This window comes from Struthio camelus, chromosome 9, assembly GCF_040807025.1.
Source record: "Struthio camelus isolate bStrCam1 chromosome 9, bStrCam1.hap1, whole genome shotgun sequence".
NCBI classification, from domain to species: domain Eukaryota; kingdom Metazoa; phylum Chordata; class Aves; order Struthioniformes; family Struthionidae; genus Struthio; species Struthio camelus.
This window is the reverse complement of record NC_090950.1, coordinates 20,063,352-20,088,426: the sequence shown is the minus strand read 5'-3', so window position 1 is coordinate 20,088,426 and position 25,075 is coordinate 20,063,352. Positions and strand designations below refer to the sequence as shown.

The 25,075-nt window shown below is 45.5% G+C and overlaps 1 protein-coding gene and 1 long non-coding RNA gene across 4 annotated transcripts in view; one reads left to right on the top strand and one right to left on the bottom strand.

Moving 5' to 3' along the window:
- Nucleotides 1–25,075, bottom strand: part of P3H2 (prolyl 3-hydroxylase 2) — an 85,907-nt gene that overhangs the window by 11,716 nt on the left and 49,116 nt on the right. Inside the window, exons 1-5 of one of the 3 annotated variants that reach the window (XM_068953976.1) lie at nt 20,737–20,799; nt 6,839–6,985; nt 5,365–5,554; nt 2,242–2,373; nt 706–848 (exon numbers count right to left, since the gene is read on the bottom strand). In XM_068953976.1, the coding sequence (XP_068810077.1) occupies nt 706–848; nt 2,242–2,373; nt 5,365–5,554; nt 6,839–6,985; nt 20,737–20,772 (648 nt within the window). In that variant the 5' untranslated portion in view covers nt 20,773–20,799. Of the gene's footprint in view, nt 1–705; nt 849–2,241; nt 2,374–5,364; nt 5,555–6,838; nt 6,986–11,794; nt 11,816–20,736; nt 20,800–25,075 lie in introns of those variants that run through there. The other 2 variants (XM_068953977.1, XM_009682139.2) reach the window with 2 other exon arrangements.
- LOC138068131 (uncharacterized) lies at nt 2,388–4,636 on the top strand. The gene is made up of 3 exons (XR_011142779.1): nt 2,388–2,806; nt 3,417–3,481; nt 3,589–4,636. It is a non-coding gene; the product is annotated as an uncharacterized lncRNA (long non-coding RNA).

Genomic DNA, 25,075 nt, shown 5'->3' with positions numbered 1-25,075 from the left:
GGAATTCTCTAGGGAATAGAAAATCCAATTCCTGATGACCTCTACTTACAGAGCAAAAGGAGCAGGGCCATGATGGGATGAGAGGAACTTCTCATGTTCTGCATTGTGAGAAAGGCAGCAGCCACAGCACCGCAGATGAAAACTACCCTGAATGAAGAGGAAGTCTGTCCCACTGGGTGATTGAGTAAGTACTGTTTGGTTGTTTGACCCCAGCCTAACCCTGCTATGGCAATGCTGTTCCCTGCAGAACAGGCTGAACACTTAACTCCAAGCTACGTCAGTGACTCGAGCAGTCATGCTGACATCCAAAAATTCCCCTGGGAAAATATTTCCCAGCCCTCTCTGAATGGAGGTTCCCCTTGTGCTCAGTGTTTCATTACATTCCTCCTCCACATGCCTCCTTCAGAGCACCAAGAAAGAGGAAGAGTTTACATTGTTCAGGCGCTCAGTCATCACCCTCACTGCCCTTGCTCGGGCTTTGTTTAGCTGAAGTCCCAATGTAAAGAAGACCATGCTCTCCAGTTTCTCACTCACACCAGCCCCTCTGGATCTACACTATTACAGTTTGCATTGCCAGAGAGTCCATCATCTTCACATCTGTTCTCAAAGCGGTCCCAAGATGGGAAAATTGTCAAGCTGCATTTATTTCCAGATGATGCTTCTGCACTGTGATACCAAACGTTCTTGCGTGACGTTTGTTCTCACCTTTCTGGGCTTGATGGTGTCTGGATCCAGAGTATCTTCCAAAAGGCCCTCGTAATAGCCTGCGTTCTCTAATACATCTTCATCATCTGGGTGGAAGAGGAGGTAGGACTTGGCACACTCCAGAGCTTTTACATAATCACCAACTGGAAGGGAACACAGCAGTTGTTAGGGGGCAAAGGAGTGCCCAGCACTGTGGCCCCTTTGGCTGTGCCAGGAGGGTCACAGAGCACGGCAAGCAGAGAGGCAAGAAGGGGAGGCAGTCGCAGGTGGAAGGAACTGTATAAGCCCTCCATTAGCAAAAGGATGATCCTAACGTTTTACAAAGCTGCTCTGATGCAACTTTGTCTTAACTGCTCCATTTCACAGGCAGGAAAACTGAGGCACAGTGACATGACTTCTCTGCAGTCATGCACAGATCAGGGACTGAATCTGGGAGCAGGCACCAGGCTCTAGTCCCTGTAAGGCTTTTGGGGTACAGAGCAAAGCAAATGCAGAGCAGATCTTGCGGTCCTGTAGAAAGGGACCAGATCTGAAGCAAGCAGTGCTGGATTGGCACGTGGGTCACCAGGAGAGAGGCATCCAGGGAGGAACACCAGGCTCCCACTGCATCCTCAAGCCAGCAGGAGCTGGAAGGCCATGCTCTTCACACAGGTAGGATATCGATGCTCTTTGGCAGCAAACTGCCTCTCTCGTGCAGGATCTCTCAGGGCTCTCAGAGTTTTACCACCACATTAAACCTCTAATTTGGCAGAGGAATAAAAAAGCTTGTACACCATGCATGAAACCTTGCTGACTCCTCTAGCTTTATTCTCAGTGAGTTGATGAATGAAGACGCTTTTGCTTTGAATAACTACATTGACTTTGATAAATTCTGACCTTTTTGCTCATTTTCTCCTTTTCAGGGAACAGTTCGCACCCTCAAGCCTGTCTAAGAATTTCAAAATCTGCCTAGCCTTTTTTTATACATAGCAGGACATAAAAAAATCATACAGGACTAGACAACTAGCAATATTTTATAGCATTGCCAACTCCTGCAACTTTATCATGAATCTTAATATATTTAGTAATTAGCCAAAAGTTCCAGCTTCTAGAGTCTTGAGATAAACTTGGGATAACTCGTATATCTGTTATATTCAACTTATAGTATGTAAGAATGTGAGCCACTACAATTTTAACATCAAAAGGGAAATGAAAGGACTCTAATATGCATGATTTATTTAAAGAAGACTCATATGATTTTTAAGCTAAAGTTTGAACTTGTAGAGCCTGACTGCTGATTTTTGAATATTTGATTCCAGCAATACAATACAAGAGCCCTTTTATAAAAGTACTTAAATATGCATTTCATTCAACCTGAAAGGGAAAGGACTTTTGAACAGACAACTTTCAGTGCCCTTTGCTCCCTCTTCCAGATAGTGCCACTGCACCATGGCAGCACACACCCCTCATGAGAAAATATCTTGATTTCCAAATAAAATAACTCCTCCTTGCACAAAATTCAGCAAGAGCTGTAAAGAGCAGAAAGACAGACTTTACCTCTGTAATAGGCAAACTGTAAGTAGTCATAATGGAGTGGAAGGAAATTTTCGATGGGTGAGATACGTCCCGAACGTGTGGCGAGTTCTCGGACACAGTCGTGTTTGCACACCAGGACTTGCATGTAGTGATCTGCCAGGAAAAGAGGGATAAGACAGTCTGAAGTGGGAAGAATGATGGCAGTGAGGAGACTAGGACAGAGGCAGATTAAGTTTCCAGACTGAAGGACATGCAACTCAAAGGGTGGTGGCACCCATGTCGGGGAGAAGAAAATCCCAGCGCTGAATTGTCTTTCTCTTTGCACGGGTGTGAACTGGGGGATCCCTTGCTTTGCTGCTCTGGCCTGGCAGATGACTGACAGCACCTACAGAAATAGCTCAAATCCTCTATGAAAGCCAATGGAGAGGTGCAGTCACATTTTTGGCCCCCTTCAAAAATGCCTTTCTCTTTCTGTCAACTGCAGAGGCAGTTTGAGCATCTTTTTTGTATCCCAGAAGCTGCTACTTCTGCTCTTACCAGATGTGCCAGTGGGAGTTCACTGTTAAGTCTACGAGCCAAACCAAAGGTAAGGGACATCCACATAGCAAGCAGAGGTGTGAAGAGAGGGTGACTGTCACGTGAAAACTAGTCTCATGCCACCTCCCTTCAGTTCATCTTTAACCCTCTCCTTTCTGCAGCAACAAAGCTTGCAAGGGCAGAGTGTTACAGGAGGGGCTGGGGGTTTAGTACAGTTACTCAAGCACGACTGAGTAGGGCACGTGCACTGCTGGTCTGAAAGGTCTAAGGTGCAAATGCTGGCAGCAAAATCTCTATGCTTGTTGCTTCTTGAAGATGACAAATCTCCTGAGACAATGAGAGCACACAGTAAACATCTGCCATCAGCAAGGTTTCTAATCAGAGAGAGTGTGCAACATAGGCGTTGTATCAGCTGTGTGTTTTCTAAGCCAAAGCTGACATCTGATTCCAGTTTGGAGTCTTTGCTGCAATGTTCCTACAAATCTACTTTGCTTGCTCTATCTCTGTACACCATTAAAAACTTTAAGAAACAAACACAGGCTTGAAAAAAACATGTCTGTGGGTACCAAATGTTTCTCAGAGCTGCCAAAAAAACAGCCTGAGGAATTTGCACTGAGATCAAGTGGAAACTCAAAACAGTCTCTATTTTCTCTGAGCAGGTAGTCTGAGCAGACATCTGCTTTACTGTATATATCCAGGATATGACACTAAGGAAAGCGTGAAGGTAAGAGGCATAAATAATTTTGCTGTAATTTAAACCAATTTAAGCATTCTAGATGTGAAATGATCAATCCATCACTGACAAGCACTGCTTTTTCTCAGTACTCTCAGGTACTGCAGAATATATGTCTGGGAATCAGTCACTGAAATGCACCTTCTCTGGGATGGAGAGATGAGAGCATTTGAACCTCATGTATTAGCACACCAAACTAGCTTAGGACTGAAAAAAGAACAAAGTTGTGGAGAAACTTAAACTCTGTTTTCTCAGTGTATTAGAGTTCCTACTCCCTGCTGAAGCATCTGGGCTGAGAGTCCTGGACCCAGGAGCAAGCTCTGGTTTAACTTATCCTGTAATGAACCACTCTCAGTTCCCTGTAGAAAAACAGTGACACTCTGTGCCTTATTTCCCACCTTCTGCCCTCACTTTCCTGTTTCTTTGGGTGCCTCAATGGTCCTGGGGGTTGGAGCTGTTACTCCCAGGCATATGTGGCCAAGTCAAGCCACAGCCCTTGCAATGACAACTGGACTTGCTCTCGTTCCCGTGTGATGTGCCAGGGAGGAAACCTCTGCACCGTGACCATGTCTGCGCTCCGCATTGTCCACGACAGAAGCACAAGGCTGCATTTGACTTGCACAGCACAGAAGCAATTTACAGAGAGGCAGGAGAGCAAAACCTATTTGATGAGCAGCAGCTTTCAGCAAGAAGGAAGGTGGGTTTTCTTTGCCGCTGAGGGCTCTTCTTTTGGAGGGCTTCATATGGCCCTTGGTTTCCTGGTCATGGTTTTAAAACCAGACATGAGCCACTGACAGTTACACTGGTACCAAAACTCGTTCGCAGGTCAGCCCTTAGAACACTTGTCACCTTTTTTCGTATGGGTAAATACTAGAAAAAAATCCCTTGTTTTGTTCCAAAGATGATTTAAAAAAAAAATCATTAAACCCAACAAAGGCACCTTCCCATTCTGTATGTTGGTGATTTCCCATCTTGTTAGGTTCAGTTAGACCTCTTGTCTCTCTGCAAACACAATTATGCAAAAAAGAAGAACAATCTGCATTTGAGTGAAGTATTTTCCACAGGACAAGCAAAAGTCCAAGAGCTTGATGGAACTCCAAGACCGATGGCAGATAAATAAGATTTCTGTTGCCAAATAAAACTTAATTTACCGCTCTTCTTTCCCTTACCGCTAATTAAATGTAATCTTATTTCTACTGAGAACGAATCATTTTAATGCCGCCTGGCTCAGAGCCACACAGCCACACATGTAAATCTGAAAATTACATAGCAATGTTCAATTCACAGAATTCTCTCCCGAGATTTCAGTCAAGGTCATAATTAGGTGGCTCTTCACAAATGACAAATCCATCCTTTTGGATGGGGAGGAAGCCTACGTTCTGAGCCTTTCTGGCAACTTTCCTTGACACTTGGAGCATGGCCAAGAGAACTTTACCGCTCTCTTCATATGTACAGAAAATTAGAGAGACTATAGACAAGCCCTGGTGATGTCTAGGTTCCACCAAGGTATGTGCGACTGTGCACAGGTGTAAACAGATGTAGAGAGACTATGCAATTCATGTTGAAGCACCTACAGTTCCATCTCCTGCCGAAAGCTGCAAACGCTCTACGCAACTGAAAGTGCAGTTCCTCCAGTCCAGTTTCCACTCAGGACCAAAACGAGATGTTCTAGTTCACTGTCCTCTATTCAGTGTATTTACATTTTCCAGGCTTACAAGCACCTGCTACAGAGTTACTAACAGCAGTGATGGAAGGAAAGACACTTAAGAAAGTGGAAATGTGGAAAGACACATCCAGCCAAAGGCCCAAACTCAGTTACTAAAAATATTGCAGGGCCAAAGGGTTAGAACTCTTAAGATGCAAAAAGATCTCACCTGCAATAGCTTCATAGAGGCCAGCCTTATATTCCAGGTATTCATGCTCCTCAAATCTCTGAGGCCCTTCGCACATGATCTGGCACTCTTCATCCTCAGAGTAGTACGCTTTTAATGCACGCTCAAAGAACTCAATGGCCAGCTCGTACTCTTCCTTATCGTAGTGCCTTACCCCGGCACTGTAGTCCTCCTGTAAAGTAGGCAGGCAGAAGGCAAGTAAGACTGCAAGGCTGTAAGCAAGCTGCATTGCTCAGACCACAGTATCCTGCCTCTGCCAACAGCAGATGCTTTTTGAAAGAAAGTACAAGAGAGCAAGGACAGACCGATCCCCCCAGGTACTAACAAGCATAAATAGCTGCACCAAACGACGTTTAAGCATCTGTAGACTTGTGGAGCAGTGGAACTTCATAAACCTGCCTAAATGCTCCTTTGAACGCCTTGGTACTGAGGCTGTTCTCAGTGCCACTGCTGGATTACGCATTGTGTGAAAAACAGACAAACAAACAAAAAAACACTACTTCTCTCTGTTTTATCCCTCCTACCCAAATACTACACGGAATGCCCCTAATTTTGAATGGCTCCTGAGCATGCCAATGACACAGGATGAATGAGAGGGGCTATTACCTGATATGCAAAGCAAAGGGAAAAGACTGCACTTAGCCCAGGCAAATCTGATTCAGAAGCCCCCACATGAATGTCTCCATTACACCACATGGTCACAATTGCTTCCTTACACCTTGTGAAATTAGAAGTAGGGATAGCCCTAACATTTAAATTCATATCACCCACACAGCAAAGCAAGCATAAAAGCCAGCTCAATTAGCTTATGCAACAAGAACTACTGGGGGAAGACTCTTTCCACTGGCTTTGGTGGACTTGGGGCCTGGCTTGTAACCTGGTGTCATGCCTCTGCCTCTCCCTGCTCATGGAAAGAGAAATATTTGTGTCTTGAAAACTAAAGAGAACAAGACCTTTGCTTCCAGGACGAGATTAGCCTTGTGCTGGCCCTTCAGTCCAGGAAGATGGAAAAGGCTGTCACTCTCCCATTTGTCACACTTGCACCCTCAACAGCACAGTCCCTCTCGTGCATGTACCTTGCCCAGGGGGGAGGACCCAGATCAAAGGAAATACACGTGAGCTAATATCTCTCAGTGAGTGTATATGAAGGTAATTAAGCATCCATCAAAGCTGACCAGTAGTAGGTGTTCACAGACACGGATGAGTCAGGAGCACCCCGAACACAGGGAACGAGCTAGGGACATAGCCATCAAACATACAACAGACTGCCTTCAAAAAGAAGAAGCTGACTTAGCTCAAAGGAGAGGTCTAAAAGGGAGAGTTTGCTTTGCGGTATTGTAATATGGACCTTGGCAAGAACCTCCCCATTCACAGTTGAGGCTCTCTGGGCCTCCTAAATCTCTTTTCTCCAGACCGCCTGACACTTACCCCAGGCACCTCTTTAGCTCAGACTTACCATGTGTGGTTTGGCCTCCCGGTCAATCAGGTTGACCTTCCCTGCCGTGGTTTTGTAATTCTCAATATCCTGTTGTATTTCCATGTGCTCAGGGTTTGCCATGAAAAAAGTGTGAGCTGCATCTGCTGCCTCCTCCAGCTTGTTCAGCTGTAACAAGACAAGAAAAGAAAGAACAGCTGACTTGGTGACGAAGGGCAGTGAATACAGCCATTTATCCTGCACCTTCTACTTCTACAGGATGGAAAAAGCTCTGATACATTACATCCTGTTTTATCTTAGACAGTTAATCTGCACATCCACTGTTCTTTCAGGCCCCTGGATTTTCTCTTTGCCCTGCCAGCTTCAATTACATGAAGCTGAAGTGCACTCAGTCCTAAGGCAAAACCATACCTAAATATTGCTTAAGCACCTGCCTAGCATGGTGTTCCCAGCACTTCCAGACCCTGCACTCCAGCTGGTAGACACAGCAAGGCCAGCCTGCCATTTCATCCATTCTGCAAGTCCAGAAGGGAGTGAGAAGTCATTAGCAGCAAAAGGAGAACAGGCTGAGCAGTGATGGGTGACCAAGGAAAACCTGAATGCAGAGGCTGAGGAAAATAGCTGAAATGAGAGGAAAAGCCCAGTGCAAAGGAAGTTGGGAGGGATGGAGTTTCCTAGTGCCAGACAAGTCAATTCATCTGTCTGTGATCTGGTCTATTAATAGGCCAGCCTCTTTTCCAGCTGCACATCCTCTGAACTCAGCTAATCCACCCCCGACCCACACAATCCCTGCTGGAGAGGTGATCTCATGAGATATCAGAGACGGAGAGAGGGGAAAGAAGTTGCTAAGATTGTTCTCTCTATTAGCCTTAGAGGTTATGCTATGTCCAGGCGGAGTCTCTCTACTTTAGTTGTATAGGGGATTTAGAACCATTTACTAAGCTCAGCCGTATATAGTTGCAAAAGGCCACACTCCGCTGGTAGGGGCAGACGTATAAAATTGAGTTAGTTTGCACTTAGCTTTGTAACTGAGACCAGGCATTAGTTTCTCCCTGGAGAAAGCCCCTTAAACAAACAAAAATGCTAGTCCTAAACACATCCACTGCAGCAGCTGGCAGTGCAAGGAACAGATACTTCAGGTGAAGTATCTGCATGATAGAGCAGGGTCAGAGGCCAGTTCCACGGCTGACGGACTGCCCCGGAAGGAAGCCAACACCACTGAGTAACAGCATTGTGCAGAGCCAGGCCCTGGGGATCTGCCTGCAGGCTGAGCAGGCTCCCCCAGGCTTGTTAGCCAGGATGAGGCTAATGCTAGCTACAACCACATGGGCCTTGGGAAGGTCAAGTGTCCAAGTGTTCCCCTTCTTAGCAAAGCCTGCACTGAGCTCCAGGCCACAGAGGCTAGCCTCTGCCAGAGGCACTCGAGCCAGCTAGCTCAGGGGCATCTGTGCTACGCTGCAGTCACTACAAGGCAATTCACTTGCAGAAACCCCGCTTGAGACCTCTACACTGGCTCCTTGGTACCGACTGGACAATCCCACCAGTAAAATAAATGTGAGCTGCAAAGAGACCTTCAGAGAGGGATGAGCTCAATACCCTGTTATCCTAGGCCTGGAGCAGGGAGGAGACGCACTCTGGATGAGGCCATGGCTGCCCAGCCTGCTTCCAGTCCATTTCAGGCTTATGGTTTTAGCCACAAGCCACAACACAGCAAAATCTTTACCACAATTGATCCCAGCCCATCAGTGCCATGCCAAGCGAATACCACAGGGCAGAAGGATAGTCTCTGCCTCCAGCCCCCAGAGGGGAATACAGCAGGTGAATATACCCAGCAGAAGATGACCAGGGGTCCGCAGGCCAAAGCCTCCCTCTTGAGGCATCTGGAAGGAACACTTTCTGGTGCACAGCACCCTGGCTACCCCAAAACATCCCTTCGTTTCCTTTCCTCTGCTCAGCTTGAGGAAAGAAGCCGTGATTGCAGGCAGACAGCAGTGCACAGAGACAAGAGCAGCTCTGCTGCTCAGCCAAGCCTTCCAGCCACAGGAGCTCCACAGCCCTCAGGAGATCCTACTCATCCCTAGGAGATGACTGCAGTGTCCCTGGAGCCCTGCCAGCCCAAAGAACAGAGCTACACGTGGGTCGGCAGAGGCTGGAGTGCTAGCAGGCTCTGAATGGGAGCCATGTGCCGCTCAGCCGGCAGAGCGGTGTGTCGGTGAACAATGCTTCCCCGTTTGCTTTGGGCCTGCCTGCTGGAGCAGGGAGCCCAGACATCTCTACCGCAGGCCATGGTGTAGGTTGAGAGAAGCAGCACACAAGGAGCCTTCAAACCGCCCATCCAGAACAAGCGTTACTGTAAAAAACCTCCTAGGAGCTGGGATTTTGTTTAGGCTGTTGGTTGTGCTGCATATTAAGGCTCAGTTGCAAGTGTTAAGACTTGGATGCACTTAATGAGCATTGATTTCCATGGTTGATACAGTATTGCCTTTCAGCCAAGCTGTGAGAAACAAAAGCTCTTTCAGTGAGTTCACAGGAACCATCTTTCACTGTAGTTTCACTGGAAGAGAATCAAGCTAAGTGACAATATCTTGCATTTCTTGGGGGCTGAGCATACGCATACCGACACTGATTACCAGTCAAGCCATACAGTCACCGGTTTCATCTCTGAAATGTGACTGATCTTCAGACACTTTTGGTTGGCCTGTCACTTGTCTGAGCACCCGACTTGTTAGCAGGTTGCCTGGTTAGCACAATCCTCTGCGGAAGGGTTTGCAACCATCTTAAAAACTAAAAATTATAGCTATTAACATATAAAACCCAGCTGAACCAACTCAGACTGGGATCTGTGTAAAATCATGGTGCCTTTTCTTTGAGGAATGCTCCTGTATATATTCTCATGGCAATTTCACGTGCAAGGTGTGCAGAAACTTGGCTGTGAAATCCTAAGGGCAAACATCACTCAGCGTAAAAGAAAATAGGCAGCCTGCCTTCTTACAGAGTGGGTGGCTCTCTCGGACATCTGATATAGCACAGGCCCTGATAAAGCTTTTTCCATGGCTGAGGTGTTGTTTGGTTGCTGGATATTGCTCCTCAGGTAGCATCTCCATGCTCTAACAACAGTTCAGGCTACACTATGGCCAACTCCTCTTTCTTCTTGGCAAACTATTTGCACAACGCTTGTAGAAATTCAGTTCCTTAGAGTAAACCCCTCACCACAGCTGACTGGCTGGTAGAGTCAGAAGCTATAAAGAGGAATGTGCGAGCATGTGAAGCCTCAGCTCCTTAGGAAAACTGCTCTCTCAGTCCTCTCCACCTTCCCTAACTCATTCCCGCTGTCAGACAAACACATGCATGTTGGGGGAAAAGGGACACAATCCTACACTGGTAACAGGGGTAATGGCATAGGCACTTACAGAGAAAGGGAAAAGGTATGGGGTAAAACTGCATGAGTTCATCTTCCCTTTGCTGGGATTAAGTGGTAAAGGGCCAGCTGGCACTAAGCTGTGCTCTGCCTTGCCCCCGCACTGCCTCACACTGCTGGGGACGCCTGGGTGGGAGGAGGGCACTGCATTACAGCACCAGCATGGCAAAGGTGGCCCCTTTTATGCCACACGGTGCTCTGAGTAGGAATGGCTGGAGCATGTAAGAGTGGCAGCTTTGGTTCGGCTGGACAAGAAGAGCCCCTCTGGAAGCACTGAGCCCACACCAAATTACTTGGCAAACGTGTTCCTATTAGGAAACTGGAGCTGTCTGCCAGGGTTAATAAAATAACCTAGTTGTTTAACTGGCTGAATGATGCCTCCTTTCATACTGTATGTAAAGCTTGGCAAGACTTGGAAAAATATAGTGTGAAGACATGCATTATTACTGCAAGGTAACATTCCCTAATGGCACAGAGGGAACATATTTTGGCTGTGAAGGAAGTAGCCGGTGCCATTTGAATCTCCACTCTCAAACAAAATTTCCAAGGGGCAAATATTAAAAAATTACTGCAACAGGTTTCCTTTGGCTTTCGTTCAAAACAAGGTGGAATTAGAAAGCGCAGCAAACTTGCTGAAAACAATTTTTACATTACAAGAAGCACAAAGATGACTCCGGAGGACTGGGGAAGCCAGCCGAAAGGCAAGTGAGGGGGGGGAAAGTGTTCTGCGGAGCATACAAGGACACACTCGAAACTTCAAGGCATGTACCAAATCCCGTAGGGAACCACCCAGCGCTTTCATCTGCGATCTGGGACTGTTTAGATTAAGATGAACACAAACATCGTCTAGAGAAGAAACAAGGGGGTTACAGTGAGTCAAACTGGTGGCAACTGGAAACATAAATGCTCCATCACAGTTGTCAGAAATTACCGGCTGAGCTTTTCTGGGATGTCTGAGTGATTTTGACAGGGAGATATTGAATGGAAGCAAACACCCAGATCTACCAGGTGATACTGGCACTTTCACAGTAAACAAGCAGTTCCTGTCACACTCTTCTTTTGCTCACTGGGGCATGAAGACGTTGAGCTCAATATTTAGAAGTCATATCTGCCTCAAAAAGAAGTATTTGTCTCTTCATAAGGCCTCCCCACACTGTCACAAGGGAACCCATCACAGTGATTCACAAACAGAAAATCTCCCTCTTCCTTCCTGCCCAGCCTGAGGAAGGGTCAGATCAGACCATCACTTTGAAAGCAGGTGTCCAGACACACAAAGAGCTTTGGGAGGGAAAGCACAAAGGGGCCCCCAAAGGGGCCAGATCGATGCCGCAGCTGAGCCTAGGTTGTACAAACCACTACTGGAAGAGGGAAAAGGGAAACATGGTACACCAACGGTTCAGGCTCTGTACTGCAAAGCCCCTTGGAAAAACAGATCTGATTGGAAAAGCAGAGCTCAATGAAAATAACTACTGGCTTCCGGCACTCTCCCTTGTCCTCACTGTCCCGAAACCAAGTGTTTTACCTCCCCAACATATGGCTGGCACTGTTTTGCTCAATACCTGCATGACCAGAGACGTCAGGTGCCCTCAGCTGTGCTTAAGTCAGCAGGAGCTGGAGACGCTCAGCACCTCTCAAGTCTTCAAGCCGCTGTGCTTGGGCATAGGGAATTGGTGGCAAAGCTGCAAACAGAGCCCGTTTCCCAAATGCAGTGCCTGGAGAAGCTTCAAAATTCACACTGCCCGGCCAAAGAGACAGAGGAGCAGCCGTACTGCCGCACCACGGGGACGACCTGGCAGCTGGACATACCAGCGTGGGAGAAAATATTACTTGCAGTCCATGGCTGGAAGTTTTCAGGGGGAAGTTTTCTCCCCCCCGCCCCTTAGATTCACAAGCTGCTTCAGTTAATGGTGGGAACTCTGAGTGAAATGGGAAGTGAATCCTGCCCTCCCATGGATGTCTCATTTGTTAGTGAAACTCACTGACATCTCCATTACTAATCAAAAGCTACAAAGTTGTGAACAAGCAAAAGCTCTCAAACCACTGCTCTTGTTCTACTGTTTTAACACAGTCAAAATTGCTTGCCCAGTTCCCAGAAGATCCAGGACAGAACTGGCTGAGAAAACATGCGTGAGTACCTCTGAAAGGAAGATGAAATCTCCTGTCAGATGACATCTCAGTGCAGTTTCCAGATCTACCCTTTGAACAAAGCACGAGCGCACTGCAATGCCCATACATATGCAAAAAAACCTGCCTTGTGCAAACCCGAGAATATTTTCAGGGTTAGCTCTGTACCAACAACTTAGGTTGGAAACCTAGCTTTTACTGCAAAAACAAGTTTTATTCCAGTTCTTTGTTTGGTGTTTCCCAATGGTCGTTCTGTTTCTTCTGTTTAACAGGTAAGTTAGGTATTTTCCTAACGTCACAGTGGAAATTGGGGCAAAGTCAGGAACCAAATTCAAAGACCTAATGCCAGATTTCTTTAAAACTGTAACTCTTGTTTCCGTGACTTTCCAGCATTAAGAATGTTCTTTCAAGGTAGATTTGTAGCAGAGTCAGGCCTGCTAAATTCAAGGCAGAAACCTGCGTCTGAGCTAACAGATTAACCAATGCAGGAGAGCAGCTCTCCAATGCATTTTCTCACATTGTTGCACATCATCCCAACCTCCTCAGCCCGCCTTGCAGAACACAAAGGAGAGCGCTGCCTGAAGGTCCGTTGGACTTCTCTGTCTCAAAGGCAGTTCTCTCTCACAGCGCTGCTAGGATGTCTGCCCCCCATCTTGCAGACCCACTAACAAACTCCTTAGTTGCCCCGAGGTGTGCGTTTGTTTTGTTTTGTTTTATTTTTTATGTGGAGTGATTGGTGTCAGGGAGTTATGAGGGTCAAGAACCGGCTCAGGACAGATAGACACATCAGCAATTCAACTGCCACACCAGTGAGCCTCTGGTAATCTATACATTGTTATTGCTTGATGCCTTCTAAATTGGCTCAACCTGGGAGAGTTTTCCTAAGGACACCATCCTCCAGAACAAGCCCGTGGCTTCCTAGCATCCAAATAAAGTGACAGCAAGAATTTCCGAACCAGGACAACACGCTAAGAAATACCCCTCAAAAAACCCTTCAATGTAAAAATTACACAAAAAGAACTAGGAGCAGAGACATTCTTTTAGAATTCCATCCTAGAAAAATCTCATCGCAAATAGGCAGCATCTGATATAGTTTTAAGGACTGATCACAATGGGAGTTCTCCAGTCACGTTAGACGTAGCTGAGACTGCCACCATAGCCTGTAATTAGAGAGGCCCTAACGGGACGAGAGGTTTGGCAGAGAGAAGCTAGCTGTTGATCTGATCCAGAGGAATGCTATTAAGCCCATGTGAGTTGCTCGGGAGGGCTGCATTCTTCCACCCAACACTACTGATTTCTCTTCTCTTCTGGCAGCATCCTGTCGCGTAGGTCTTAAAGGTACCCTACACATCTCAGCAAGGAAACTGGTCCCTTGGGCTGCAAACTGAAATAGCATGTTGTGGGATACGTTTTTTTTCTTTGGTTCCAGCTCCTCTTTGGAAGGCTGTCGAAGCCTGCCACAGGTCCTAACTTAGCTCTTTCTGGATAATATCCGCCTCTGTGAGATGCGCAGACTCCGATTTCTAGACACAACAGCAAATCCCTTTCTCATCCTAAAAACAAGACTCGAGCTGTGTCTAGCCCTGGCTCTTTACAGCAGAGATGACCTTTTGGTTTTGATAAGTGAACTCAAAGCAGAACATTTCAAATCAACACTTCTCAATTCATCATGTCCCATGTTTGCCTTAGAAATATTAAAGTAACACAAAAGCCCTACGTTTTGGGGAGTTTTTAAATAGATATGTGTATATAAAAGCAAATTCCTAACTGGTAAGACACATTTAGAAGCTAGCACTGACATTAATTATGAAACACTCTGGAGGACCTTTTGCCAAAAAACTCAGAATTCACAAGGAAGAGGATTTTTTGGTGTTTAGAGATCTAGACTGGGACTCAGGGCACCCGGACTCAGTTCCTGACCCTGTTACAATCTCATTGTGTGGCTATTGGAAAAATCACTGTTTCCTTTGTGCCTGATTTTCCATTGTTTTAAATTAATAGTAATAATCGTTCTCCCATGAGGTATCCATTTGGTTTATTTAGATGGCAGGCAACTTGGCGACTATAAACATATGCAAGCCTGTAACACAAGGGGATTTTGCTCTTTGGAGGGCTCTCAAAACACCACGTAGAACACTTACTGTAACAACTATCACTGAATGAAAGTTTGCAAGGAAAAAAATGACAACTGTAGAAACACATTGCTCCAAGCCCACTTATTTGTGCTATTTGAACAAGATTCCTGGAATATCTCTGAAGCTTTGCATCAAACACTGTACATTTTAGACAAAGGGTCACACAAATCAGAACATCATCACTAAGAGATACCTGAAACGCTCTGTCTATTTTGATCTTACCATGACAATGGCTAGAGCTTGGTGAAGAAGAGGAAAACAATCTGTAAATACTTTTGTGTTTTGATGTTGAAAATTATTTTTCTCCAGTTCAAGTGTTAGAAGTGTTGCATTTGAAAGGAAAACTGGAAAACAATTTTTCAACAAACAAAACCTTAGACTAAAGAGTTTCAGCAAGCTGGAAATGCTCAGCTCCATTATAATAAGGGAGAATCTTGATGTGGATGTCAGTGGGACCAGGATTTCCAACCTGTAGCAATGACTTGAATTAGAAAGACCGTTTTAACTGGAACTTTAGAAAGGACTAAATACAGGCTGCGGAAAGGACCTTGAGCGAGCACTGTCAAGACTTAGAGCATCACTACACAGTCAGTGCCGACTCACTGACCGCAGTTAAGAAAACCCTTTATGGAGCTCTCATGGGTGAGATGACAAAACACCTAATATAATGTTAACAGTTCAGTCACAGTTCACTGCCATTCTGGTATTTGTCAAGCTGCACACCAGACAATACACTCTATGCCTGGCAACCTAATTTGTACCTATAACGTCACTGTCACCGACCTGCCATGCTCAGGAAATAAACACCACCTGTCTCCTTGCTCTCCTAAGCAGCACACTGGAGCATGCCTACCCTGCTGTCTGATTTTATCTTCACTTTGGCTGCTGCTCCCTTCAAAAAGAGGTAACAGTGAATCCTAGACTATTCACCTAATCTCTAATGGCCATCTGAAAATAGCTGAGATTGGTTCAGCTCCACACGTGGGCATGTGCTTTGAATTCACTCTTGCACTCATTATTCACAGATGAATGAATCCCAGTCGAAGCCCCTCTTGTGTCAGGTGCTCAACAAACATGTATAAACCCCTACTCCGTTCCCTAGGGAACATGCCATGCAAAAGCACTTGTGTTTTTAGCTACAATGACTGTAAACCTGCAGTCTTTAAAGTCTGCTCTCTAGTACTTGGCGGTGGGGGTAATGAGCAGGAACTCACTTACTGCCAGGTTTCTGAAACAAGCACTGTGCAGTGTTAAGAGTTTGCTATTGTGGAGACGTGGCATGGGATGGTGGGCCATACCACCACTTTTCTTATGTTAAGCACTGGAATAGTGCCATTTGCAGAGAGAAGCTGCTATATTCAGAACAGCTACTGGTATTAGGTGGCTCCCAGCTCACCTTGTACTTCTCGAGGCAAAAGACAAGGATAAGAGAGATGCAATAGTCAGATTATAGAGAGAACGTAGCCAATGTAACTTTGATTCTGACTGCTCGAGACAAGGGTCACAGTATATGATATAAAAAAGGCCTTATACTATTTTTGACACCGAATCCCCTCTGCTTCCATCTTTCACTGAACGTACTATCACACATGGGCAACTGTCATGCGTTCTGTGTTAAGGTCATAATCCAACCTGTTTCTGTCTTAAGGTATGTTCAGAGCGTAAGACGTGTTTTGAATTAAAATTTATTTTTTGGGTGGGAAGGGGCAGGAGTGAATCTTATGCACTGGAAAATGTGGTAGATTGCTCAAAACCCCAGAGTTTCTTGCTGTGTCAAGACTGCACCTACCTGCACGTAGCCTCAGTTTATTGCTGCATGCATGAGCCCAGCATAAAACTTCTGACAAAAAAATTTAAAACTATTCAGCTGACCTAGAAACCAAAGTCTCAAACCTCCCAGACAATGGGTGTTTTGATGGACAAGTACTGTTTTTTCTACAGTTTTCCATAGTTCCATTGCTGGTGTTGTATCAAGGGCCTAGCTGCACTAGACTCTACAAAGGAGGCAGGCTCTGGAATTAGAAAGCAGAGATAACAAAGGAAATAACAGGTTCAGTGTCATGAAGGATTAATCTCATTATGTCTGCTGAAGAGCTTACTGACTGGGTGGGTAGAAGCAAGTAGCAGTGAGATGGCTATAAACATCATGCGACCTTGTCTCAACTATTGTAATATTGCAAACGGAGGAGGAAGAAATTCTCCAGAGAAGTTAATCAGGAAGTTTTCCCTCAGCTGATGGCATTACACATCTTCAGAAAGATGTCTGACCTCCCTGCACCCCCCAGCGCCAGCACAGAACCGCAAGGAGAGCTGGGCACCTGCTGACCCCAGGGGATAGCCACTCTGCTAGGCCCACTCCTAAAATAACAGGACAGATTTAGAGAATTGGCACAGGGGCAACACCTCACGAGAAGGGAAAGTTGGGCAGGGTTTGAGGTTTTTTGTTACCCCAAGAGGCAATTTTTCAGTAAGCAAACATATGCAGATTGGCAGGTACATGGTCAAAAGAGCAGACTAAACGTTGAATTAGTCTCCAGAAAGAGGCAAATACTTGGAAATTTAAAACTGAACTGAATAAACCACTTAATTATTCTTTGTGGAACAAAAACTTTCAATTACCTGAGAGAAATCAGATGTCTTACCAATTCCCTGCTTGTGGCATTCAAACTCTATTTTACATAAGCATTGATGTGTATATGCAGAAGGGACCGACTGCATCCCCCTGCCTGAAAAGGCCCTTTTACATTGAGAAAGCATTTGGAGTAGGGTGGAGGAAAACGTCTTCCTTGAAAGTACAACTGTAATTCATGGAAGTTCACGGAAGACATTTTGCTGCTTCCTGCTCCGGCACTCCTATTCCTAGAGCAAGGACAGAAAAACGGGCTGTAGGCCTGCTGGGAAAGCACCATGCAGCATAAGAAAGCACCACGTAACACAGATATTATGATCTTCCAGAGGTTCAGGTTAAGACCAGCACAAGGGTGCTTTTAACTTAAACTGAGACATACCAATCTGGAATGCTAGAGCCAGATCGCTCTTCAGTCCCTCCCTTCCAATAACTCATTTCTTGTCTGACAAACTCTCCTTAAACTGTTCATGGACAGTTAAGAATGACGATGTTCATATGTTTGTGGCTGTGCATTATATGCTTAAATGCATACACAGTATAACAAATACTACACAGAGAGCAGGTCATTACTCGTGGCAAGTGACTTGCTAAACCATCTCCCAGCAGGAAACTTTCCCGCACAAATCTCAAACACATTGATGCATTTTAGGATTCATCCTGGGAGCAGGCAGTGGGAAATGTGTTTGTGTTTACTGAGCCTTTGATATGACTGATTATGAGAAGTGCTCCAAGTCAGATTTTCTCCTAAGAAAACACTGAGTTCTCTTTCACTTGTTCTGATGACAGCTAAGTTGTGTGTGAAACAGCATTTTATATGAGGAAAAACTCCTAGAATATGCAGTGTGGACTCTCCTGGCAAAAAAAAAAAAAACCCTGGGACTAGATCTCTAAAAGTTAAGTAATAAACCCCTTTTAGAGGGGAATCTTCCTTCTATGCCAGTAAACAATAGCTGTGATCACATGAACAAAGGATCTGGCAGTATGCAGACTTCAGAAATGATTTTTCTCATGCAGAGTAGCATGCTATCAGCTGACAGTTAGGCAACGGTCCCCCTTCCTCCCAGCCTCCTATTTAAAATGGTCATGCTGCAAACACATCACTGCAATGCCAACAAGCGGCAGTCTTGCTGCCTTCAATGGTGTAAAATATCCTGAACACTAGACCACAGCAGGGCTCTGATCAGCTCCTCTGAAAGCTGTATCAGGCTAGAAATAGGCTCTATTTTAAAGGATGCTAGTGTAAACCAAAAGCCAAATAAGAGCTTTTTTTTAAAATTTGCATTAGAACAGGTGGGATGTATTCAGACCTGAAGACCCCATGCAGATTGGTTATCCATTGAAATTCCTATACCCCAGAGTCTTCCCGGGGCACTCGGAGGTAAGTAATATGCAAGTAGCAATATTCTTAAAGACAAACAGCAACAAGCAGCGCTAGATTAAAAGGCAGGTATAAAACCAGGCAGGCATTCTCAAACAGAGGCGCTCAGGCATATCCTTTCTTCTGGTGTTACAGTATCCCTGCAGCACCGCCAGTCACTGCGCACCTGGGAAAGTATCATTCAAAGATTAGCCTGCACATTTTAAGCTAATGAAATTGAGCAGCTGGAAACAAGCAGTACCCGACTATCCTGTCTTTGCAGACCACCAGCAAGAATCCCGTGGGCCATAGTCTGTTATACAAATACTGAGCTTTAATCTGATATATTGACTGACAATAGACAGAGACAGGTGGTCCCCTGGCAGAAATTCCAGGCAATACCTGAGAGGAGAGATGGCAATCGTGCTAAACAAGCCAGCAGCAGTGAGGAGCTCGCTGTGCACAAAGGAAGGAAGGGTCAAGGCTGGAATGCTTCAGTCTCATTAGGGCCAAAATTGATGGCGTGCTTTCAGGGGAAAAAAAGAAACCAAACCAAACATGATACACAGTTAAAAAGGCCAGTGGGTGCATCATGTAAGTGTGAGTCACACAAAGAAGCAGACAGGGCACTCTGCAGTAGTGAAGATGCCACGGAAACATAACAATATTCTACATTTCCACAAAGTCTTCCAACCTTAAAAACCCGAAGGCATCTGACTTGAGCCAGAAACAAAGCAAACTCCTTCGTGATGAGAGCACTGAAGCAAAGTGATGACACGGAGCTGGAAAGGGAGACATTTGGGAGAGGATCACTGCACAATGCCTTTGCAGACAGTCCTACAGGACCTAAGATCTGAGCAGAGATGAGACAGCTTTTGTTTCTAAAGTATAATCCATAATGGAGAGTCAACTGCAAGAAAACAAACTTAACAGTGTTTTTTCCAACACTGATGAAGGCCAGACAACACTGCGGCACATGTATCTGTATCAAAAGCCTTCCCATCAGTAAAGGATTTCATTATAGCAGTGGCGTCACGCAACCTCCTCTCTCAACAAGGGAAAAAGTTACGCTCTTGTGACTGAATTGGTTATCAAATACTACACAAGTGATGGTGAATCACTAGGGTGCTGTGCACAACAGGCCATTGTCAACCATGTGCCTAAAAGAATAAGCCAAAGAAGCTTATTCTTGAATACTTCTGCACACCATACGCTGGCAAGAACGCAGTAACACAAGTCAGAGACCAGACCTGAAATCAGCAGAACCCTCACATACTCCCAGTTTTCCAGATTCTGCTCTTTTCCTGCTTTTATAAATTTTCCTTCTTTGAGGCACATAAAACAGGAGCTTTCCAGTTTAGGTATTAATTTTCTCTAGCATCCTGCCTCCTAGGCAGCAATCTAGGACATTGCAACTAGTTAAGTTGTACTGGCTGATAACTTCAAGTGCTGAAGCAGACTCCTAACCAAGATCTTTCCACATTGATATTTCTACAGGCATAATAACAAAAAAACAGTTAAGAAAGAGACAGCAGAAAAATCTGTGACAAATAGAAAAATTATAGCAGAAACTTTCCTCTCTTTCCAGGGTTCAATGATGGCTCAGAACCTTTCAAAAGACTGAGACGTGATGAACTGTTGAAAGTCCTTTAGGGGCCAAAGTTTGCTGTTAAAGCGCATATGCTTGTCTGCTGTTACTCAACATCATCCAAACAGCTACACGTGCCCCTAGAAAAGGCCTTTTTGAGGCAAAGTGTGGATTACTCATGATCATCCTGGAGCCAGAAAGCCACACTGACCTGCTGATAAAGTGATACCTCTTTTATGCAGCCCTTCTCTGATGTAAACAGAGTGTTGTCAAGCAGCTGCCTAAGCACTGTCCCAAGCCTGAAGACTGCCTCCACCCCACCTTCCACCTTAGCAACAGGAAGTTCCTCTCCTACAGAAGGTACTGACTGACCCTAACAGTGATTCTGGTCAGTTTATTTAATTAATGTTCATTAGTGCTTGTTTGAAAAGCAAAGAGCGCATCCCTCAGGGTGGGCTGTGAACATCTGAGAAAGATGCTACTATCTCCCTGTGCAGTGAGCCACGATGGGCAGCAAGGGGGAGAGGCAAATTAAAACTGTAAATCTCAAAGAGAAAATAGACTCATAGAATAACTGTACGTCTCCCCGCCCCACCCAAACCTTTTAAAGTCTCTAAGGGAATGATTTTCTAACATATTTTTTTCCTGCCACAATGTTTTTGGAATACCTTTTCCAGGGCTGGAGTCATAAAGCAATGGATCATGACTCTCAATTGCTGAATGTGGATGTCTGGATGTGATCCTGGGCAATATGCTCCAGAGGACTCTGCTTGAGCAGGGAGGTTGGACTAGATGATCTCCAGAGGTCCCTTCCAACCTAAACGATTCTGTGATTCTGTGAATGCTTGGAAACCATCATGAGGCTGAAGGACATTACGACCCTGAAGATTTGATTAAAGAAATTACCAATTCATCATTACAGTTAAGCAAACATTTTGCAAAGACTAGCAAAGACTAACAAAGACTTATAAATAAGTGTGGGAGAACATGGGAGTGAGCTGGTGAATACTGGAAAGCCATGACAAGGAAAGAAAACACTGAAAAAGAGAAGGTTAAAAATTTGGCATTCTGTTTGAAGTGCCAGTCAGAGGATATGGGCTGTCTGATTTCAGAAGTGGGGACGGATGCTTCCCTCCCCGCTCTGCCAGCCAGGAGGGCTCAGGGACCACAGCAGACGAGCAGAGCTGCCTATAACCATACCCATGTCACCTGAGCCAGTATCATTTGGCTGCATTTGCATCGCTCCAGACAAAGACTTACTCCAAAGCTAGGCCCACCAGAACTGCTTTGTAATAAGACCCTGCTCACCTACAGAAGAACTGATTGAAGCCAGTGGGAAACAAATTCAGCTTATGCCACAGGTGATTCTGGAAAAAAACTTGCAGTCTTTGCAAAGTAATTTCTACGCTGATCTGACAGAGTCACCCATTTCTCGGCCAGCATCTTGGCACTGCATTTACTTTCTGAAGAAAGCAATGCTTGTAGAGAAAAAGGAGGCAAATGAAAATATGTCCACAGTTCTGCAGTAAGATCTCACTTGTTCTTTTGGCAGAGCAAGGGAAAGGTCCTGTGAGGGGCACTACCTGTAAGGCCTGCAAAACTAGTTCAAGCCAAAGGTCCAAAGGTTCACGTATCCCAGGAACCTTCCTCCATCAACGGAGGGAGGAGGACACTCCTGGGCAGAGTGCAAGAATGTGGCAGGTACACAGCGATCCTCCCACTGAGGGCATCATTAATGAAAGTAGCAGTTTACAGACTTCCTGAATCAGAATTTGCCTCCAGACCATAGTGCTTAAAAGCCACTGATGGGCTTATCCCCCAGGGAGCTGTGTAATCCTTTCTGGAACCCATTTATATAAGCTGCAATAAATAAAGGATTTGTGAGATTTTAAGACTTCAGTATATTATTGTTGCCAGAGTAGCTGTGTGGCTGAAAAAGACCTACAGCTAGGCTATATTAAAGTGGCTATATATGTATTAGGCTATATTCAGAAAATGGGGGGGTTGTTGCAAAATATACCTACATACCTATTTACATGCCTGTAAGGCAAGAGTCAGTACAACAGAACAGCAAACTTTCCCAGATCCTTCCAATGTTTCGCTAGAACTCAAAAACGTTTGCGCAAACGAGGGTTGAATTTTCCAACAAAAATGCATCACTTTGAAACAGAATCGGACGAAACGAGGGGACCTCAACCCCTACAGTCATCTGGGACACTAAGAGCGCACCAGATCTCAACAGTGCTCTCTTGGTTGGTAGGATGATAAGTATTCTGGCGTGAGATGAACTTTGTGTTGATTTCACATCATAGCATTTGCTACATGTTCTCAGCACAATTTGACCCTGCAAATACTGGAGGAAAGGTCCTCTTCCTTAAGAGCCTCTGACATTACAGCTAAGGCTAACATACGGGAACAAAAGCACGCTGAAGGACCCCAATTATGCACATTCACACACATGCACTTTCAGGCTTCATTCATCCAACGTTACCCAAGAAACATTTACGGTTTTTGGAGAGGACCTAAGAGGACTTGCAAATGTCCCTATTGCAGCTCCACAAGCTTTGATGAGCACCATCACTAATTTGCCCCACTGCGAGAGAAGAATTAACAGCAGTCTGCAGAAAGACATCCACACTCTGCCCAGGTGGCACGTTACAGCATACACTGGTCTGTCTCTTGCTGCAACTCTGTTGTCTGCTGTGGAGCTGTACCAGGCTGAATCTGGCCCACGCTTTAGCAAGCGAGGCCGCATACCACTCGGACAATTACCTCCATACACGACACACACCACAGGTCTCAGCTGGATTTGCTGCTTCTGAAATGAAAACACTTTGCTCGCTTTCCCCAGCCGTAGCTTGGTAATCATTACTAAACACTTATCAACTAGACGGCCTTCATTTCCTGAGGGTCTGGACCTAATTACACCAGGAAACTTTTTTATTCAGACACTGAGAAATGCTGGTTTCTGAGCCCTCCTCCTACAAAGTCAGGCTTTGTTCTGATTAGTACAGGGTAGGAGAAGAAAAAAATGCAGCCAGACCTCAAAAGGCAAACTATTAGAGATTATTCACAGAGATGCCCTGGCTTCTCTCCACATTATTAATAATAGCAATAAAATGTCACGGCTGTTTCATCTCCCCTTCCTCCCTTATTAATCTTAGCTGAGCTCTGCAAGGCCCCTGGAAAGAGGTATCATTTTTCTCCAGCTTGCAGGTAAGGAATCTGATGTCATGTGGTAAATCAGAAACAGATCCCAGGGTTTCTGGCTCCTAAATGCCATTCCTCAAAGTAGTAAAACAAGCCCGTTCAACTACATTTCTTTACTGGGACAGTCAATCCAATGGCAGGATGAAAGACTCGTTGCCAGATGTGCCGCACAGAGCGCCGCTCTCACATCTCACTTTAGTGTCAGAAGGCTCACCGAGATGTTCATTAACCATCACCTGCCTGTCACAAAGCTTAGTATATAGCCATCAGATCAGACTGCTGGTCAGTCAATGTATAAAAGTGATAAACTGCCGAGTAAAGCAATTCTAATTCTAGTGGCATCAAATCACAAGATTTGCTGCTTCAGCAGCATCATTTTTGCTGTGTGAGCTGTGAGACTCCCCCATCCCCCCTTTAGAGAGTTTAGGAGCTTTCCAGGCAGGCAGCCAAGCAGAGGGTGTGAATGTTATAGGGCTACATCTGCATCTTATGGGAGAGACCTACAGCAAATCTGCTTGGGGAAGGAAGGAGAGGAAGAGACACGTGCTAAGGGGTGTGCTTCTGCTGACAAAGGTTTCCAGATAGTCTCAGTAATCCTCATACTGCAGCTTGTGAAACCACCAGAAAAGCAAAGGTGGCTGCCCGCAGCCCCAGTGCATCACATCTCGTCTCTCAGGCTCACCGTGAGCATAACTAGCACCACCCCTGTCCAGCTCCCAGGAGCCAAGGGGATGCGAAACATAGATGAAGTTCACCCCTTCCCAGGCCAGAAGCTGTGCAGGGCCCCAATTCAGCAACATCACCACCAGCAGTTCGGCCTGTAGCATCCCCTCCTGCTGGGGACAGGGGGAGACGTGTGCAGGCCCTCTCAGGACTACAGCACTCACTTCACAAGCATTGGAGGAACTGCACTGGTGGAGCACATTAGGTCCTATTTTTGCTGGTACGCATGTAACCAAAGAGGCAGCCCCAGAGGAGGTGGGCATGAGTCTCTCCTTGGTAACAGTCAAGAACTTTGCCCTCCACAAAGGAGGGCAAAGCAACAGATCTGATTAGCAACAGATCCCCCTTTCTGACTCCGGGTTGCTCTCCTAGAGCAGGCAGCACTTCACCTTCCTTCTTCCTCCCAGTCAAAAAGCTGGAAATAAGACACAGATCTATTTCCCTGGGCAAAAAGACCCAAGACTGTATTCTTATGCACTGGTATAATCTAGAAAGGAGGCCCAGAAGTCAGAGCCAGCACTTCTAATTAATCATCCCAGTGTTGGCAGTGAAGCACCAAATGGGAAGGCAGCTTTAATGAAACAGAATCTTTTTTTTTTTTTTTTAAATACACAATCATCATTCCTGACCTCTGAGACGTGTTGAGTGATGCAGTTTATTTAATAACCCACAGGATATCACACACGTGGCTTGGAGTTTGCAAGCACGTGCTCTTATTTCTTTGGCTTGCCTGGCTGGACTCGTCCTGCAGCTCCAGTGGCACATCGTGCATCCTCAAGCTGCCAGGCAGCAGATGAGCTGCAGCTTTTCCCTTTCGTTTTTCCAGACAAGTCTGTAGTTTGGCAGTAGGAAAGCTTTTCAAGAATCAATAGTTCAGAAAGATGAACAGGACCCTGTCATTGCCCCTGGACCAGCACCATCCTGCCATAGTGTGCCACACATCTCTGCCTGTGTCCTAACAGCCACAGTACACCAGAGAAGTGATGCTGGCTCAAGGCGCTTTAGCAAAACTGCTCTTACCACTGGCACGTATTTTAGTCCTGACCCTGCAACCCTGCCATGCTGTTCTGCCTT